This window comes from Diceros bicornis, chromosome 10, assembly GCF_020826845.1.
Source record: "Diceros bicornis minor isolate mBicDic1 chromosome 10, mDicBic1.mat.cur, whole genome shotgun sequence".
NCBI classification, from domain to species: Eukaryota; Metazoa; Chordata; class Mammalia; order Perissodactyla; family Rhinocerotidae; genus Diceros; species Diceros bicornis.
Window position 1 is genome coordinate 49,844,145 of NC_080749.1, and position 20,638 is coordinate 49,864,782.

At 38.5% G+C, this 20,638-nt stretch overlaps 1 protein-coding gene across 1 annotated transcript in view; it reads right to left on the reverse strand.

Annotated features, from left to right (window-relative positions):
* Positions 1 to 20,638, reverse strand: part of STK39 (serine/threonine kinase 39) — a 267,852-nt gene that overhangs the window by 85,232 nt on the left and 161,982 nt on the right. The window contains exons 11-14 of the mRNA XM_058549177.1: positions 20,458 to 20,580; positions 20,332 to 20,361; positions 12,559 to 12,621; positions 10,725 to 10,792 (exon numbers count right to left, since the gene is read on the reverse strand). Coding sequence (XP_058405160.1) covers positions 10,725 to 10,792; positions 12,559 to 12,621; positions 20,332 to 20,361; positions 20,458 to 20,580 — 284 coding nt within the window. The remainder of the gene's footprint in view (positions 1 to 10,724; positions 10,793 to 12,558; positions 12,622 to 20,331; positions 20,362 to 20,457; positions 20,581 to 20,638) is intronic.

Below are 20,638 nucleotides of genomic sequence, written 5' to 3' on the forward strand. Positions count from 1 at the left end.
AAAAGACAACCTTCCCTGATAAAACTGGAGAGGAGAATTTTTAGAATGCTAAGAGCAGAAGGTTACCTCATCAGCAACTAGGAAAGGTGGAATATAAAAAAGGATAAGGAAGGCAGCCTCTGCACAGTGACAGAGAAGATAACTTAAAATACTAAGGCGTTTGCTAAAATTTCAGGCTATTACCAGCCAAAGGATCAGGTAATTAACATTGACTTAAAGGCCACCAAAGCTTTTTAAGGTACTCGCTATTTTTAAGACTTTTCTCTTCTGTGTAATATTTAAAAGCTCATGAGAAAGAAGAGTTCAGGGAAGATGTGAAAGTCCCAGAAATGTGACCAAACAGTTGGTCCAGCAAGTAAGATCGACTGCTGGCCAGAAAACCGCGGAACTTAGGATGACAGAGAGAAGAACAAGGAGGCTATTCCTCTTGCAGGTTGATATTGAGGTTCTCCTGGCACATGACACTGCACACTTCACCCCACTTCTCTGAGGTACATGAGAGTTCCTCTGAAAACATAGTGCATCAGGGCTACAGTGATGGAGGGGTATGCGCCACAGAGGCATGCTGGCTTCCACCTTTAGGCTACCTATAGGAGTCGGGAAGGATTTTTTTCTTTACTAGGGAAACTTCTACCAGAGAGGCATCCGAAGGAAGAAGCATATCACATGGACACTTTAAAACTTGCACATTGAGACTTGGTCCTGAGACCCAGAGGTAGGTACAGCCAATGGATACAGGTGACAACCCTAGGAGAAGTAATTCAAGCTGGGTATATATATAGGAAGGGCAGAGAATGCTTGTGTAAGGATCCTCGTTCAGCATGACTTATTTTATCTCTCTGCCACAGAAATTGTGTCTTACGGTTCTTACAGCATGGAGTCCATAAGTATTTTAAAAATTAAAATTTAAAGATTATTTCCAAAGTATTACCTTGCTTTGGAATTTTTGTGGAGGAAATCTAGTAAAGAAGTATTTTTGGTACACATTTCCACTATAACATCAAAAATGAAGAGCTGCAATAAAAAAAATCTTGTGAGGCACCTAGATATTAAAAGTTTGTGAAACACGTCTTTTGTTAAGAATCATTCAGTTGGCACTTGTGTAATACACATTGATTAAGGGTCTACCACATGCCAGGCATTGTGTAAGGCTCTAAGAGCATAAAGGCAATCTCTCAGCTCCTCCAACTGTTATGTCTTACACGTGTCACTTCCTCTAACCCCAGGGTACCCACAGCAAGCGAAGCAGCCAAGGGAGAATTTCTTAAAGAATATGCACTAGAAGGAAGAACTCAAAAGAATGGCTGCAAAATGGAACCCTATGTTTCTGTTCTATTGTTGGTGAGCATGTTACACTCAGGAAACGTTCATTTTTGTGGCTTCTCAGTGCACTGCCTTAGTTAAAATCCAACTCTAAAGATTTAGCCCTAACACAGAGTGAGGAAGCAGTGTCAGCTGCTACGTGGATGACGACATCCTCTGCCGACCCAAGAGCCACAAAGAGCCCTGTAATCCCCACGTGCTTTGATACCGGGTTTACTCCGTTATTTATCTCCAGGTTTCTCAAAGTCTGAGAACATTTCACTAAGGTCAAAATTCAAAGCTAAAAGGGATTTTTCTACTGGGCAGTTTTCAAACATCTTTTTTGTACATATAAGCTTTTACATGCTGCCATACTGAAAAACTGAGAACTCCATAAATATCAAATAACACTTTTTTAGTAATATGTTTTGACACATTCAGTCCAAATATAAGGCAGCCACTTAAAACGACTGTGTAGATTTATATTCATGGATATCAAAAGATATCACCAAACAAAGCAGATTATAAAACACTACGTGTTATGTAACATGAAATAGAATAGTTATACAATATTTAAAAAATTTAAAGTATACATTAACATAAGTGTAGAAAAAAGACTAGAAAAATATTTATCAAGAGGCTAATGATGTATCTCTGGGTAGTGGATTATGGATGATTTTATTTTTTGTGTTTTTTTTTTCTTTTAATTTATTTTGATTTTCTAAATTTCTAAGATGACCATTTATCGCTTGAAAATAAATAACTCTGTACATTCCCCATTGCTGAAAGTATCTGTACTCACAAACATCTTCTTACTCCATTGTCAGAAAAACAAATGACATTATCTCAAAATGAATGGATTTTAATTCTTCTGTTTTGCTTCCCTTACATTACCAAATTTTTCCGAATATAAATCTTCCTTGCTTTAGCATGTTTATCAGCAGAAGGATATTATATACGCAAAAGGCCTATATCCTACACTACCCTGTATCATCTATACTTATACTATTTCCGTATACCATCCCATCAACAACATTGGATTAAAATCAGAAGACCCAGTCTCCAGCCCGGGTGTGTGAGCTCTGTGACTGTAGGAAAGTCACTTAATATCTCTAATCTTTCTTTTTCATTTGTGGGCAGCAAACATAGGACAAAAGGAAAAATTAAATCAGGCAAGTGATGTTGACAGTGCTTTTAAAATTATAAAACACTACAAATGCTGGCTGCTATTTGCATCATCATCTTTAGCATCTCCTCCAAAATATTTCCAGGTATCCCTGTCACAATATTTAATGATGAGTTTATCAGGAAACATTATTAAAAGACTATTTACCTGAAGTGGTAATGAGAAGACAGGTAAATGTACCAATCCGAAAAGTACATGAGTTTCTTACTGCATTCAAAATGGAACTGAACAGAGCATGGCCACAGGAGTAGAAAAGAGCAAGGACCAGAGTGTTAAACAGACCTAGATTCAAGACTCATTTCTGCTTCTTCTGAGCTGTAGAGTATCAGACAAACTACCTCCACGACTTTACACCTTAATCGCCTCACCTGTGAAAGGTCAGTAACAACAGTATTGACGTTATGGAGGTTTTATGATGATTGAACAAGACAAAGCACACACAGTGTTTATCACGTGTCTGGTACATAGTAGGAACTTCATCTTTTTGAAGGACCTCACTGGCAATAAAGCCAAGACGTGCAACAATGACTCCAATTCTCAGAGCAAAGGAAGTTACCAAAAGAGAACATTCAAAAAAAACTAAGTCCAATGTGAAATATTTTTCATATTAAAGAACTGTATTTCTAATAGAGTGGTGCCCACGTAATAATACATACCACTCCACTGAAAAACAAATATGGTCTTGTCAGAAACAATTTAAATCTGATAAGGCCCTTACCAAAAACCACAGCCTGCCAGTGCCCCTGGATTCAACCTAACCATTACTCCTCTAAAAATTTGGATGCTGAAAAAAATAAACACTGGTTACTATGGGAACAAATAACCCAAAGATAACATCCAGACAAAAGGGCTCTCACCTTCCTTTAACTACCATAGCTCTTTTCATCTGTCTTCTTATTGCGTTTATCACTTTCTACCTTGTGTTAGAGTCATTTGTGCAGGACCTGCTCTCTCCACCTACACAGTAAGCTCTTTCAGCACAGAAACCCTGTCTTATTCATCTTTGGATTTTCAACAAAGCCTTGCACAAAGGAAGCCATAAATAAGTAGTTTGTTGGGGGGAAGAAAAAGAACATGTACTAAAAAGCATTGCCACAGCTGAATACTATGCCTACACTACTTAACCTTTTGGGGGAAAATTAATCAAGCCTCCCGATCATTTGACTACTAAGAATTATGCAATTAACCTGATTTTTCAGGCTAGAGAAACATTTAAGAATTCTAATCCCTCCTGAATGATGATAATGTGGAATCAGAATTCCAGTATACTGATGCTAAAACAGTGACCAACATGGTTTTTATCAGCTTCAGTTTCTTTATGAAATCATAACTTACTAAGTCTATATTTTACCAATAGCTAAGCTCACCCTTTAATAGAGAAACCAAAATGAGAATTCAAATTAGGCAATATTGTCATGCTAAAGGATTTTTGTTAAAATAAACACCCTATCCTAGAGATCATTTTTCCCAACAAGCAGGAAAGCCGCTTTGTTGATGTGGAGTCTCTCACTGGTCCACCAAGGTCTAATGATACTGCTACATGATAACAAGGTAAATTCATTATGAGCAAAGTGATGGGCTATACCATAGAGCATCGATGTATGACAACTGTCACAGTTGCTTTCAGCCAAACTGCAACTGTATTCCATAGGGCTGAGCTGTCACAGTATGAACAGCATCCGACACAAAGGAATTAACGATTTAACTGATAAGTTTATCATTTTTCCAAATCACTGAGCCCGATTCTAAAAAACATATGTTTTATGTCAAATACATGAGTATTCCATTTTATGAAAAATATGAATGGCAAAATATTTGTACAAGGTTTAGCTCAAACCAGAAACTGTATTACCAGCTACTGACAGTATATAAATTATGAGGTAGCCCACATGGTATTTTTCTCCTGAGATGTGTTTAAGAGGATTTCCTTATCTTGTACCTAACTTTATGATACTCAATCTTTTGATAACGTGGATGACATTACCATATACGCAACAGATAGGAGAACACTTGCAGAAAAGTACATAAAACAAAAATCTACATTGTGACTATCTCCAGCATTTAACATCGAGACCTAAGGTCTAACCCTTTTTCTCCAACCTCACATGTAACCAGTTTTAAAAGCAAGTCAAAAGCAATATTATATTTTTCAAGGAAGGAATTAGCCTTTGGCTCCTCAGCCTTTTGCCTGTAATCACCAGAAATGAATAATGGAGAAATACTACTTGTAGCCACAATGTATTTGTCTTTTCTTGTACAATGCGGCATTTGAAAAGTAAAACATTTCCCGGTTTCCTACTTATGGAATGAAGGTAAGATTTACCTTGCATCTCGGCTTGGGGTAGCAGGGGCGGGGGAGGGTGATATTCCTAGCAGGTAAGTCTATAAAATGTCAAAAAGAAAGTCCAAGTGACCTTTCCAAGAGGTAGACAGCGCAGCCACCCACATAGCATTAGTTAAGGACTGATGAAAGGCTGGTTTGAACTGAAGTCTCTGCCCACTAGCCTGTAGAGGACAATACATATAAAAGTCACACCCAGATGGCCTCAGGGGATAAGACAGACAAGCATACTGTTTCCCAATACCCAATAACCACACACTGACTAGACCAGTGATTCGCAAAGTCAGAATGAGGGTATATTTGTGAGTGTGTGTGTGTATGCGTATGTGTATATATATATGTATGTACATATGTATGTATGTATGTTTATTTGTACATATGTATTCATAGATACCAATCTTGATGTGGAGATGGGAAGGAATGAGAAGGGTGCAAAAGAGGGCATGGATTTTCTAAAATGTGATAAACACTGGCCAGAACAGCTTCCTCTCAAGCAGGCTGTAAGTAGAGGTGGTACAAATGATCCAGGGTAAATTTCAAATGGGGAATGGGATATGAAGAAATTGTATGGTCAGGGCCAACACTGGACGACAGGGAGAAGAGACCACTTCTCTTCTTTACCTTCCCTCATTTCCTATTTGATTTCATCTAATTTCATAGCCTTAAATACCATATGCGCCAATGGTTCTCAAATTTATATCTCTAGCCCAGAAATATATCTCCCTTGAAACCTAGACTCATGCACCCAAATGCCTAACTTGACATCGGCACATAGATGTCCAATGGACAACTCAACTTAACATGTCTGAAATTGAATTCTTCATTCCACCCCAATTTGCAGCTCCAACTCTTTTCCTCAACTCAGGAAATAGCAACTCCGTTCATTCATATTTTCAGGCTCAAACCTTGAGTAATCTTTGAGTTCTCTCTCCTTCACCCAGAATCCAATAATTGCTTGCCAGCTCTATTATTCCCCACCCTGGTCCATGTCACATGATGGCTCACAGCATCACTACTATAGCCCGCCAATTGGCTCTCTGCTTCCACCCTATACGATCTAGTCTCCACAAAGCAATCACTGTGCTCGTTTTAAAATTCAACTCAGATCACATCACTCTTCTGCTACCAATCCTCCAATGGTTTCCTACCCACAAATGCTGAAATCCAATCTTCACTACAGGCTACACGGCCTACCTGATTCAGCCCCTAACTCTCTGACCTCGTCCCCTACCACTCTGGCCACACTGGTTCCCTGGTTGTTTTTATAACTGCTTATAACATACTTCCTGCTCAGAATCTTTGCAATCACTTCTGCTCTGCCTGAAATTCTCTTCCTCCAAACAATCTCATGGCTTGATTCCTCACTTTCATCAGGGGTCTGCTCAAATAACACTTTATTTAGAGAGGCATTCCATGGTAGGCAGAATTCTACAGGCCTCCAATATTCCTGTCCCCTAGTATACATGCCCTGCATAATCCTCTCCTCTAAGAGTAAATGGAATCTTTAAATGTGATGGGCTGTCACTCCTGTGATTAAGTTATGTTCTATGGGAAAGGTGAAGGGATTTTGCAGAGGTAATTAAAGTTCCAAATCAGTTGATTTTGACTTAATCAAAATGGAAATTATCCTAGATGGGACTGGCCTAATCAGGTGAAAAATCTTTAAAAGAGGGACCAAGCCCTTGGAGGGGACAGGAGATGGTCTCCTGCTGCCCTTAAAAAAAGCAAAGTCATGCTATGAACTGTCTGTGGAGTGGGGTCGCCCGTAGGAGCTGAAGGCCTCAGTTCACAACTGCAAAGAACTGAATTCCACCAACACCCAAATGAGCTTGGAAGAAGACCTCGAGCTCCAGATGAGCATGCCTTAATTGCAGTCCTGTGAGACACAGTGTAAGTGAGCATAAATGAGGCCATCTTATGACACTAAATGGCCTCAGCCCCTCCTCTGTGTGACTACTCACTACTCGACACGTACTCTAAAAAAATTCACATGCTCTCCTGATTTATGGCCTCCACTTATGTATGTACTCCCCAATAGCTTGATAAATTAAAACTTTGTTCTATGAGTTTCTCTCCAGGAACAGGCTGACCACAAGTGGGAAACACACCTACAAGGTATTCATCACAGCTGACAGAAGAATGGAATAATAAAAGACTCTGGAGTCCATCATGCCTGAAGGAAACCCCCTCCTTACTGCCCATTTTCCCTATATAACTACCTCAAGATTCTGTAATTTTTGAAGACGGGTTTTTTGAGACATGAGTCTGCCATCTTCCCAATTATGCCGGCTAATCAAATTAAAACTTTCTTTCTTGATCCCTAACTCATGGTGATTAACTGGCTCAGATTGCAGTGAGAAGAGCGAACCCATTGCTCGGTATGAACAGCAGAGAATCCATCTAAGCTGTGTCCAGACTTGTGACCTACAGAAACTATGAGATAATAAATGGTGTTGTTTTAAGCCACTAAGTTTGTGGTAACTTGTTACACAGCAGTAGAAAACTAACATTCCTTCCTTAATATAGAATAGCACTGCCCATGCTTTCTATCCTCCTGATGTAGCTTTTCCTTCAGAGAACTTGCCATGCCATGTAAGTAATAGGAATTGAATTGTTCCTCTCCCTGCCTCTAGAATGTAAGCTCCAGGAGGGCAAGAAATTTGTCTTTTGTTTTTTCCCCTGTTGCATCACAGCACCTAGAACAGTGCCACACACATAGGAGGTGCTCCATAAATATTTATAGAATGAATCAATGTATTTTCTGTTGACATTTACATCAGCACAGAGTGATCACAAAAATTTAATTAAAACATTTAACTTTTAACTTTCAAAGGCTATTTTTTCAAATTAAAGTTACAAGGATCGCCCTTAGGGGAGTCCAACAATATATTCTGAGAGATTCAAGAATTCTCAAATATGAAAAACACTAGTTTAAACAAACACTTTGTAAACATTTAGAGAAAAAACACATACAAACAACTAGGCATCAACATATGTTCACTAAAAATAAGTTATTATTAAATTTATTTCCATTTTATAAGGTGGTTAGATTCAGGAAAATACAATTGATACAATATGTCTTAATTTCAGCAACACTTTTAATGGATCCTTTTACGATATCCTTCTGAATAGTTAGTTAAATGTCCACTAAATGGCAGTAGAGTTAATAGGATTTGTTTCTGGTTGAGGAACTATACCAAAATATACTAGTTAATTATTGAAAGCCATTCAGAAAGTGAGCAGTTTCTAACAGATGCCAGAAGGCTCTGTCCTACTTTAACTGTTGAACATGCTAATCAATGTTTTGGATAAAGAGACAGATTCATCAGACTGGCAAGTGACGTATATCCAAACATTGTAACTAATATGACACATTGACAATCATGAGTGAAATATATGGCTGGCAAGCAATGAGTCAAAACCAAGATGTTCATTATTATAGTGGTAAATACTAAGACATACAGAGAGCTTTAAAAGACAAGTTGCAGTTCAAAATTAGGCTTGGAAGCCCTTCAAATGGAAAACACAAAATTAGGGGTTTTATTTCACTGTTGAGTCATGCCCAATTCATCACCAAGGTACATGGTATGTCAAAAGGCAATGAAAACTTGGGCTGATTTAGGAGAAATACAGAGTGTGAACTGCAAAAATCACATGATCCTACTACTCTATTCCAGCCTGCCAGACCACATCTGAAGTCCTACATTTAAATATGGGTGCTACATTTAAATATGGGCGCTACATTTAAATATGGGTGCTACATTTAAATATGGGCGCTACATTTAAATATGGGTGCTACATTTAAATATGGGTGCTACATTTAAAAGGGACAATGTTAAACTGGAAAATAACTCCATGAAAAGAGTTCTGAGGTCAAATAAGTTTTAAAGTAAACAAAGTTAAACAAATTCCTTTCCTGCAGAACTTCTTACAACTTTTAATGTGATTTCCAAAAAAGGTGTATGTGTGTGTACACAAGAGATGAATACTACGCATTGTTTAACTTATTTGAACACAGAACCCTTTCTTCATGGAGCATCCTGTAGGACTAATGATCTAAGCCACAAACTCAGGAAAACCACCACCTAGACGCAAGGAAAAAGGTAACAAAAGCAGGCTAAATGTCAAGCAAGGTGAACAACCAGGATCGTGAGGGGGATATAGAACTATATTATAAGAAGCAAGGCTAAAGTTACTTGCATTGTTTTGCCTAGGAAAGAGAAGAACAAGCCTTGCCAATATACAAATGGCCCGCAGAAAAATGAGGGGATGCATATGTTCTATATTGTTCTAGTACCTTGAACAAAACAATATTTGGAGGCATGCCTCAGAAATATGCATTTTAATACAATCTTCAGGAGACTTTTATCCAGAAAGCCTGATATTTGCTCTAGGAGCTAGAATTCGAGCCACAGGAGCTCAGAATAGGAAGGTCAGTTGAATCGTTAGGAGGAAGATGAACCATAACAATTAAAGCTTTTCAGTATCACAAGGGTAATCATGGAAAAAGAGTGAGCTGAAGTATGCATGGAGGCTGGGTAAATGTCCAGCAGGGATGCTAAAGAAAAGTTTCCTGCATATATAAAGCAGGAGATTGGATGACTGGATTCTAAAGGTCACTTCCAACTCTGCACACTCAGTGGGTTAGACTGCAGCCTCCAGTGTTGCTCACTCCTGCATCTCAATGACAAACACTGAGCCCAGCACAGAGTGGGCTTCTCATAAATACTGGTGGAATGAGTGAATACATGAACAAGTGGAAAATACATGAAAGAAGTTCTAAGGTTAAAAAAAAAAGGGAATGGGCTACTTCATTCTTTGGAGATTGCCAAATACACGAATTATGGATCATAATCAAGGCTACTTTCAAATATAAGGAAAACAGTCTTGTAATTATTTCACTTCTTGACTGGAAATCAACTCTGTATTAAATCAGACCCAGGGTCATTGTGAGGTTCCCCTGGTAAGTATATGAAAATGCAGGCAGATTGTAAATGACCATCAGAAGTAAGGGGTGATTATGGCGATGATAATCTACTCTGACAGACTATGATAACTCAGAGGGATGGAAACTAACGTTGAAAATGAACCCACTTTTAATAGCCACAGCTCGGAAAATGGCCCATTAGCCATGTGTCTTTTTGTTTAATTGTCAAAGGAGAACATATATATAACTTATTTTAAAACACCTTCAAAAATGTGATGGTATTCTAATGGACCTGGTAAATTAAGCTGTCTACAATTAAGTTCCAGCAAATTTCTTTTGTCTTGAGATACCAAACTCTTAACAAAGAATATACATTAAGATGGACTTTAAAATTTAAAAATCCTTGAAATTGGAAGAGCTTTCATTCTCTAGACATAAAGACTGTACCGCCAGGCACCATATTTGTATCCATTTCCTATAAGACTGAGGGTTCTTTCAAAATGTATCTGTCATTTCTCCACAGTGGCTGATCAAACCTGCCACTGAAAAATGTTCTGACCGGGCAACTTGTAGTACAAGCATGGTTTATTTCCGTCAGAGACTGGCTGCTCAAGTGTGAAAGAAACTCATTAAAAATCTCTTACTGTGATCTTACATTGTAAAAACGGAAAAAAAAAAAAAAAAAGAAAGAAAAGAAAAACCCGAGAAAGAAAAGGCAAGGGAAAAAAACTTAATAAGGGTACACTGAGCATGCAGACACACTCATATGATGCTGTTCTTTCTTATTCTTCTTTAGAAAGCAATTAGAAGAGAGCAATTATTCCTGAGAATACAGCATACACTGGCTGCTTGGGGAAATCAAATAAGCTAACAATTTTATTTTATGCTAATGTTATGAAAAGTTAATGAAGGAGATCAGAATATTGTACTATAGGAAAAACAATGCAAAAATAAACAATATTATTTACCTTAATCTTAAAACGAGGTTCACAGCACAAGAAGCTTCTCTATAGTCTTCACTAGCATTGGGTAGGCCCTTCAAAAACAAAACAGCAAACAGTGTTACAAACTCAGGAAACGAATAAAATCATGATATCCTTGATTCACACAGCCCTTTCTTTCTGGAAATTTCAAAACTAGGTCTTACACATGCAGGTCTTATTTGGCTGCATAACACCTCTGTGTGAAGGTGGGAAGGATGCTTAATTCCCATCACAATTGTGGATATGAATGTTTCCTATAGAAAGCCTCAGTCGTAGGACAGGCCCTATGGATAACTGGTAGAAGCTGCAGAAAGTGCAAAGAAGAAGGGTCAGTCGTCTAAAGGGGCACCTTGCAACCCAAGCCATGGACTGTAGCCACTGGGCCTGGGTGATGAACAAAGGTGGGGCACCTTAGACCTCAGGATGCAGAGGAAGGTGGAACACAGTAGATCAGGCCACTTTCTATCTTTCCTGCCTTTCTCACCCAGAGCCCATTTCCTTGAATACAGATCATCGACCATGAATGCCTCTACTCCAGCCCCTCCCTACTCCTACGAATCCCTGGACATGAGTAGACCTTCCTGTTGGAGCAGAAAAATAGGGGATTTCAGGTCAAGACTTGGCTCTGCCACTGATCAGCTACGCAACCATGCACAAGCCATTCTCTGAACCTATGTTCCCCCTTACAAAATGGGGGTAATACCTGCCCCAAAAGATGGCTGGGAGAACAAAACAATACATATGAAAAACAGTACTAAACTAGAACACATTATTCAATACTACTTATCCTAGGCCCTTTTCCTCTCTCCTTTACTCTCTCTGCCTTCTGACCCATTATTATTCCTATCTTGCCCTTTATCTTTCAACCGATCCCTACAGTTTATCTCAAGGAGTTTCACCGAGTTGCCCAACACAGTGTAAAGACCTGAACTGAATCCTGCCTCAGCCTCTAACCAGTTGTGCGAGCCACTTGACCTCTGCAAATCTTTACTTCCTCGGCTATGAAATGAGAGCCAAGGACTAGATACTGACCTCAGAAGGCTTCCTGCAACCATGAAACCCCATCACTCTATCTCCTCAGTATACAGCTGTTTCATAAAACAGAGATCAAGGAGGATAAAAATGAATTTAAATGGATTATGCAGATTTTGTAAAAAAAAAAATTGTGATCCCAAGGCTGGTGATGCTTTAATAGTATAACCACTTCGAGAGCAGAGGGCTTGTCTATTAATTATACAGAAAAATCAGAAAGGGGGCCTGCACTCAGCTCTATGTATACAGTCCCTCCTCGCTGGGTTGCTCATCATCCTTCATCAGCACCCAACACAACTCGTGGGACACGTCTTCTGTTACATAACTTTTAATATAAATGCATTTCACAGTCACTGAACTATTAGTTTTACAAGGCAAGTTGTAGAGATAAATTAGCCCATAAAATTCAACGATAAAGGAATTACAAAAACAGGTTACAGAAATCCAACCAGGAGCAAAAAAGAAAAGTATCAACTAATGACAATGTTTTGTGGCTAGAATCTAACAGAATGGTGAGTCATTTTCTTTCCTTTTCTTATTTCACACAGTACTAGCAATTCCAGAAGCAGTCTGATAATCAATTCTTGCTCTTAAACCCATTATTTAAAGTTTGGAGGTCTTGAAAATCACGGTCAATAAAAACATTACTCCTTTCTCCATACCTATTAAAAAAGACTCTGATTTGGAAGCACTAGTCTGAAATTGTCTATCTTTCTGAAATGTTGACTTTTTCTAAAAATCTTTCTACAAAGCATCTTGAACATAAATGACTGGCAGAGAAACATACCTGAGAGTCCTGCACAGAAAGGGACTGTATTTGTTCTGTTATACTGCTGGCATTCACCGCAATCTGTTAAGAGAGTCACCGTTACAGCACTTAAGGAACCAAAATGAGACATCAAGGTCAGTGTGGTTACATTAGTCCCAATTATCAGCGAAAAAATTTTAAATAATTTAAGTAATTTTAAAGCAGTGTTTCCCAAAGTGTGGTCCTTTGACTACCTGCAGTGGGCCCCTCCCAGCCTATAATTCAGAATTTCATGGAGACAGGAGAGAATCTGTACCTTTAACAAGTGCCCCAGGTGATCTTTATGCTTTTAGAGAACCACTGAGCTAAAGTGAAAAGGCATGAACTATTTGATATTTTAAACTTCATAACAGAAAGATGCCCGAGGACCATTTTTTCCTGTCGCATGATTTCATCTAAAGTTATGGGCCTTCTAATGAAAGGATGTTAGGATTAGTAAAACCTGCCCCTTTAATCATAACTTTAAACAACTTATTCGCTGGACTTGAAAAATATATAAGGGTAGTTGGACTTTTAAAACACATTTTCCCCAAAAGAAAAGCCAGAATGATAGGTTACGTTTTTCTCTCAAAGTTGGAAACCCGACCTTAATGTAATATCCAACATATTTTTGCCTCAAGCCCTACTTTTGTGAACTCTGCCCTGGAACAATACTTGAAAGACAAAAAATCTCCAAGAGAAACAGCAATGAAAAAGAATAAAAAGGAGTTCCCACTTCTAAACTTACTATTAATTCTAAAATAATCAGAAATTCTTTGTGACAAGAGTTTTCTAAAGTTTAAGAACATGAAAGTCTTACTCTCTATGCTTCCTCAAAAATAACAAGGTTAGTAACGAAGTAAAAAGTAGGGAAGTGTACAAATGTCTGCAATTTACTCTGAAATCCATAAAAAAAAAATGAAGATGGACTGACAGATGAATAGATGGATGTGCATGTGACAAAGCAAGTATAGTAATGGTAGGATCTAATGATAGGTATGTGGGTGTTCACTATAAAATGTTTTTAATGTTGTTATATTTTTGAAAATTTTCATAGTAAAATGCTGGGGGAAAATGACTATGTCAGAAGAACAAACAACTTGTATTCATTAACCAGCCAGAGGGCCTGGGCCTACCCAAATGATCTCTTGTAAAGAATCTTTCAGGCTGATCCCACAATCTTAATTAAGGTTTGAGATACAACCAAAAGCCACATCAGCACTTACAGAATATCCTACCTTTAGTCAAAGAACCACGGTAATCTAAAAAACCTTATTGGCATTTACTAGAGGTAACAACTTCTCTTTCCCCTGGGGAAGCCCATCTCTTGCCCCGCTCCCTTATTCTTGGACGATCATCAGGATGGAGAGGGGCCGGCCCCGTGGCATAGCGGTTAAATGCGTGTGCTGTGCTGCTGGCGGCCCAGGTTCAGATCCCAGTCACGCACCGATGCACCGCTTTTCTGGTCACGCTGTGGCAGCGTTCCATATAAAGTAGAGGAGGATGGGCATGGATGTTAGCTCAGGGCTGATCTTCCTCACAAGACAAAAAAAGGATGCAGAGCTAGTGAACTAGACTGGGGGCTGGAACCCCAGGCACACTGTGCAACCCCCCTGTTTAGGTATAACTCTGCATGTAATAAAGGGACCAGCCTCCCCTCTCACTGGTGCACAAGTAATACGGGTGATTCTTCAGAAAATGCACAGAGATGCACAGGAGTGGTGGAAACAGAAGCTCCCTGTACAAAACATCTTCCTTGACAACCAAGTGTAGTCCTGCAAATTTCACCATTAGGGACCCCATTCTTTCAGTTTAGCGCATGCCTTTTGGGCATACATTCTTAAATGTAAAAACTTATGAGAAAGTTAACACAGTAAGCAGCTGTCATTCATCAACAGTATAATATAAATTTGTCCACTGAAATTTTTTTGCTTTTAAATAGTTTGCTATCAGAAGGGCATTTGAGAGAATGGGTGTTATGATAGGAGGGAGAGAGAAAGATAATAGATTAATGTTGGACACCACCCCAGAAATAGGCCTCTAGGACTGGAAGAAAGAGAGGAAAAGATCTCAGAATGGAGAAAAGAAAGGCACAATGTCTGAGTTCCAGTTTTTCATAGAGCTCTGCCTAATCTTCTCATTTTCAGTTTTTAAAAATAGTGAGGCTAAATGCAATGTGTTATCCTGGACTGGATCCTGGAACAGAAAAAGGATGTTAGTGGACAAACTAGTGAAATACGCATACAGTCTGAGGTTTAGTTGATGGTAACGTAGCATCTTTGGTTCTTAGTTGTGACAAACATACTAGGGTTATATAAGAAATGTGGAGTAACCTGAGTGAGGAGTGGATGGGGACTCTCCACTGTCTTAGCCACTTTTCTGTAAATCTAAGATTATTCCAAGATAAACAGTTTATTTTCAGAAATACAGAAGATTTCTGATCACAAATCTAACTTTTATCACAACTAGTCAGAAAGCCAGTCACTAGCAATAAGAACACCTTTTAAAAAGTAATATCTTCAAAGTATTAAGTTAAAGCCGTCTGTGATAACTAAGCTAAGTATAATAAATTGGGAGGGAGAAATCAAATCTTTCCCTCCATCTCCAAATGGATATAAAACAAACATGCATGAGAGCTGACAGGCATTTGGAAAACACGACCTCATCAGAAATAATTTTAAAAAGCTAAAGGCAGTTTTAACAATCATCAGGCAACAGCAATGAGTAACATAAGCAAGAAATTTAGCTTTCACGTTGTGTCTAATCTCTAGTAAAATTAACTCAACCTAAATCCACACCAAATCTATTTTCTCCCCAGAACAAAATACTAGAGTTGGGAACAGAACATTTTCACAATTAACCTAGCCTAGACTCTATAACAAAATTCTTCAATAGTCCTCTCGTCAGCCCTAAGGGGCTTCAGTCAACAAACCTTCCCACCTGGCTTCATTACACTTGATTACATAAGAACAACTTTTCCAAGGGATTTCTGAAACAACTTTCTTCGTTTTCTTCTTCTTCTTTTTTGAGATTTCTGATAGACAGATATTTCAAACAAATCTCCAGGAATTTTGAACACAGAGTCTTCCTGGGTTCCAATCTGGATTTTTAGATTCCGAGCAATCAGTGCAGTTTTTCTAGTCAGTGGCCTTGATCCTAGCCACATAACAGAATCATGTGAGCAGCTTTTTAAAAATCAGAGTTGTCTGGACATCGCCCCAAACGACCACACCATAATTTAAGGGCCGAGTCTAGGCATCCGCATTTTTAAAGCTTTCGGCTTTTCTGATGTAGAGCCAGAGTTGCGAACCATTTATTTTCAGGCGTCCTAAGGGAGCGGCTGCTGTAAAAAGAATGCTTCTTCAACAGAAGCATGAGCGAATGTCCTCCTTGGTTAAACGAAACCAAAATAAAATGTGAATTTAAAGATAAAGTCAATTTTACTTTTATACAGAAAATTAGGGTATAAAACAAAATTGATCAAAAAAATTATAAAATATATACTGATTATTTCAGAGCCTAACAAAAAAGATTCCAAAATCACTGGTCAAAAAAAAGATCAGGGCCGGCCCCGTGGCTTAGCAGTTATGTGCGCGCGCTCTGCTACTGGCGGCCCGGGTTCAGATCCCGGGCGCACACCGACGCACCGCTTCTCTGGCCATGCTGAGGCCGCGTCCCACACACAGCAACTAGAAGGATGTGCAGCTATGACATACAACTATCTACTGGGGCTTTGGGGGAAAAAAAGGAGGAGGATTGGCAATAGATGTTAGCTCAGAGCCAGTCTTAAAAAAAAAAAAAAAAAAGATCAATAATGGGACAATAGTTGAAAGGTGTTATATAAATTAGGATCCTATATAAGATAGGAAATCCTACCTAAGGAAGCCAGTTCTTGCAAATACCGCCCCCAACCCCCACCCCAAAGAGATGAGAAGCTTCTAGAGAGCATGCTTTCCTCTTTGCTTTTGTGTAACTCCTACAATGCCACAGTGCCTAACACAGCTCCATACAGAAATCAGGCCCAGGTTAAATATTTGTTCACTTAACTAACTACATGATTAATATTACTGTTATATTATTAACCTGTAGTCTCCCCTGGCTTCCACCATCCAAGTGGAATAAAATAATAAATAAATGAGCCTGAATTACCTACTTATTAAAAATTATTAATTACTAGTGGGTGGCTAATACTTTGCAAGGCTATTTCTAAAAAATCAGGTTAGGAATACAGGAGGACCAATTTTTCAATGGGTTTGGCTATGAATCTCAAGATAAGTGGTGCAGCTCTGGAACTCTACAGTCCACACCGGAAATTCCCTTGGACTTAAGGGGATCTGCAAATGTGGCCCAGTACCAGGCACATCGACCCAATGTCCCTCTGACAAACACCCCACCCTGGCCGTCTCAATCTTCTCTGACTAATGCTGTAACACCTGGACCTTCTGCCTTACACTTCCCAGGAAGCCAAACAGTCCCTCACAAATCAAGCATTTCTAAAATAACCCTCCTTTATTGCAGCATCTTACCCTGTCTAAACATGGAACTACTAAGGTACTTTTTCAGAAGTTCAGCTCAATTACATAACATCTTCTGATCTTTTCCCGCACTCCTAACATACTCATAAATATGGTTTGTCCATTCAGGCACTTGTTTCATGTCTGTATTTCAGTGCGTAGGTATTCATGCTGCCAGCAAATATACTACAGAGCATCTATTCAATGCAAAGGGAATACAAACATGAATAAAATACTATCCCAGTCTTCCAGTGGCTCATAGTCAAGTAAATAACTAAACTGCAATTTAAATGACAAGCGTTATGGAAAAGCTTATTAAAATGTAAACACTCTGGCATTTAAATATGCCATTTGGCACAGATAAGCGTTTTCTCCCTCAAAGATGTTTAAAGGAGTAAGGCACACTGTCAGAGGCTGTATACATTGGCAGAGCTTTTTTTTTCCCCAGCTTTATTGAGGTATAACTGACAAAACTGTAAGATATTTAAAGTGCAACTATTTTTATATATGATAGCAACTACAAAAAATTCAAAACCAGCAGACGCTTCAAACAAAGCAATCACAATTCCATGTACCTATTCTTTACTTGCATCTGTGCCTCTCAAAATACATACCTAAAATGTTAATGGAATGCAGTTTGTAATACAGCAACTTAAATGCTCACCAAGAAGAAAATGGTTAAATAAACCATTTCAATCCATCCATCACACTATGCAGCAATTAAAAATAAAGAGGCAGATCTACAGCAACTAATGTGGAAAGATTTCCAAGACATAACGCAAGTTGCCAAAAAAAAATTTTTGTAGTTTTTATAATCCCATTCATGTTTTTAAAATAGTATGCTAGATTTCTTTATGTACATATTTGTCTGTAAATGAGCAGAAAAAAGTCTGGAAGAAAACACGGCAAACTGATAACCTCTGTGGAAAGAAGCGACAGTCACAGGGGTGAGAGAGGTAGCAAGATAAAGTAAACTTGCAGTTTTTATTCTACTTAATTCTTCCATACCTTTTACAAGTCTTTCCTCTATGTCCCTTCTCAATAAGGCCAACCCTGTCCAACTCATTTAAAATTACAGCCCCTTACCACACTACTATACCCTCCACCCTAATCTATTTTTTTTTCCGTTACTCCTATATTCCACTGTAACCTCCACACAGATAGGAATTGCACTCTCCTTTTCCTTACTGATGTATCCCCAACACCTAAACAGTGCACAATAGGCACATATATATATTTGTTGAATATTTATATATTCAACAATTTTAATTCCCTTTATAATAGGTAAATAAAATACTTTCTGCTTCGCTTACAAAAAGCGATTTCAGGTGGTTCGCAAATCAGTGGGCTACCCTTAAAAGCTGAAAGGACACAGGAACCATCATTCTAGCAGCTCTTAACACAGCTCAGGAGACTGAAATGCCAGCCTTGCAAAAAAAACTGGCCTTAGAAGCTATGCAATAGCTGGTGGGGCTGGTTATTCCTAAAATTTGGTGGGAGTGTTTACATTCAAACACATGTATCTTTTCACAAAAATAAGACTATCTATATGCTTCCTTAGTTACAACCCAGCATGGAAACAAACATACGCCACTGGGAAATCAAATGAGTCTAGATACGCAGAAATGCCTAAGACTTTCAAACTCTACTCAGGAAGATCGATAGTGACACGTGATGATCAACTGACAGCATGCTATACATTACTCTCTTTCATGTCTAAACAGAAAATACTCCTGCCAGAAAGATACTGCTATTATCCAAATAACACATCAGTTAGAGCAATTTCAACTAGCACGTAGTAAGATATTGTCACAATAAAATTAACAAATCCTCATGAGGAAAGACCTACACTGGTCAGTCTGTACCAGCAAGGCAGGATTCAGTGCATATCATCCAAGGAAGATGTCCTGTAGTGAACCAATAACAAATGCTTTTTGAGTCACTGATGCTACTTGAATCATGCTCTTTGGTTCTATTTCTAAGTAGAACTGACGGTTTCAGTTAGAGACACTCTTAGAAATAAGTGAAAAACCTTGACTTTGTACTTCTAGATAAAATAGGAAAGTGGGCAAGAAGAGGGCAGAGTTCATGATACCTGGTTAAGATCATTCTAAAAACCCAGCACGATATGTGTGTGGCCAACATGTCCTACTGTGGAGCTCATCACTATCATTTGTAGCAGAGAGGGATACCTTCCTCACTAAAGCTTATATTTTATGTATGAAATGGAAAGATTAATTCATGTGAGAAACATAGGAGGAAACAGGATTTGAAGGAGAGTTACCAATGAGAGGCAGGCAGACTGAAAAACCCCTAGGAGAGGCCTATCAGTGTGGTATGAAGGATGAAAAGAGACCAGAGGGAGGGAAGAATAACAGGAGAAGCAGTGGCTTGTAGCTCTGATGTTCTCTTCTAAGACGGTCCCGCTGGCTATTGCCACTTAAAATGGAATGATAAGATTTACTCCATTTAATCAAAAGGAAATGTCTGCCAATTAAAAAAAAGTTGGGATGGATATCATCTGTAACCCAAAGTCTTCTGTTTTCTTAATGAGAATTTATCAGGGTACACATTAATTACTAGATCTGTAAAATATTGGGAACTATTTAAAATATGCTCAAATTTCCTCTAGGAGAATTAATAAATCCTTTGAACTGCAGTCATCATTAGTCATTAGGCATTAGGATAATTAACCAGATGGAGGAAGTAAAGTTAATCAAAAGATGACCAGTTCTCAAGGGGAAACTGATAAAAAGAGTATCTCTTGTCTACTAAGTTATCCAGGAGATTTGAAAATCAAGACCAACAGATTCAACCTAGAGTTGCTAACCATTTTAATATCTTGCTTTATTATAAACTAAAAATCTAGAAGAAATTTTTCCTGTATACTTACTGTTTTCTAAATGATAGTGATACCGAGAATTAAGATTAACTAGTCTGTGCCAAGGACTCCACTGAGCACCTTAGTACATGATTTCATCAATCCTCAGGGCAACTTTGTAAGTATTGTGATCATCCCCATTTGACAGAGTGGGAAACTGAGGCTCAGAGAGTAAAGTAATCTCCCCGAATGTATACAGCCCCAAAGTAACTCAGACAGAATCAGGACCTGCAAAGTCTATGTGCCTTTCCTTTTTTTTTGACTATGTGAGAACAAAATTTTGAAGTTTCTTCCCCAAATGGATCAGACTCTGATACTGCAAGGGAGGGGACAAAGCAGCAAAAAAAACTTAAAAATAAATAAATAACCACCACTCACCTCTGGATTTTCTTCTTTTACTCTTCGCGACTGTAAAACAATTACGTAACCATTAATACACATACAAAAAGATAGCACAAAAATAAACTTTACACAGGTTAGCTGATCATTGTCAATGTCATTTACCTTTTCTTGAGAAAAAGCTGCTTTCCCTTCTTCACTTTTTTCATCCATCTCGTCGTCACTCCACTCCCAGTCACCGTCTTCGGTTTTATGAAGGTGACCGCTTGACCCAGGAACTCTTCTTACCTGAATCAAAACAAACCCACCCAATTCTTCACTAGTCGAATGTGAACAGTGTTCGCTG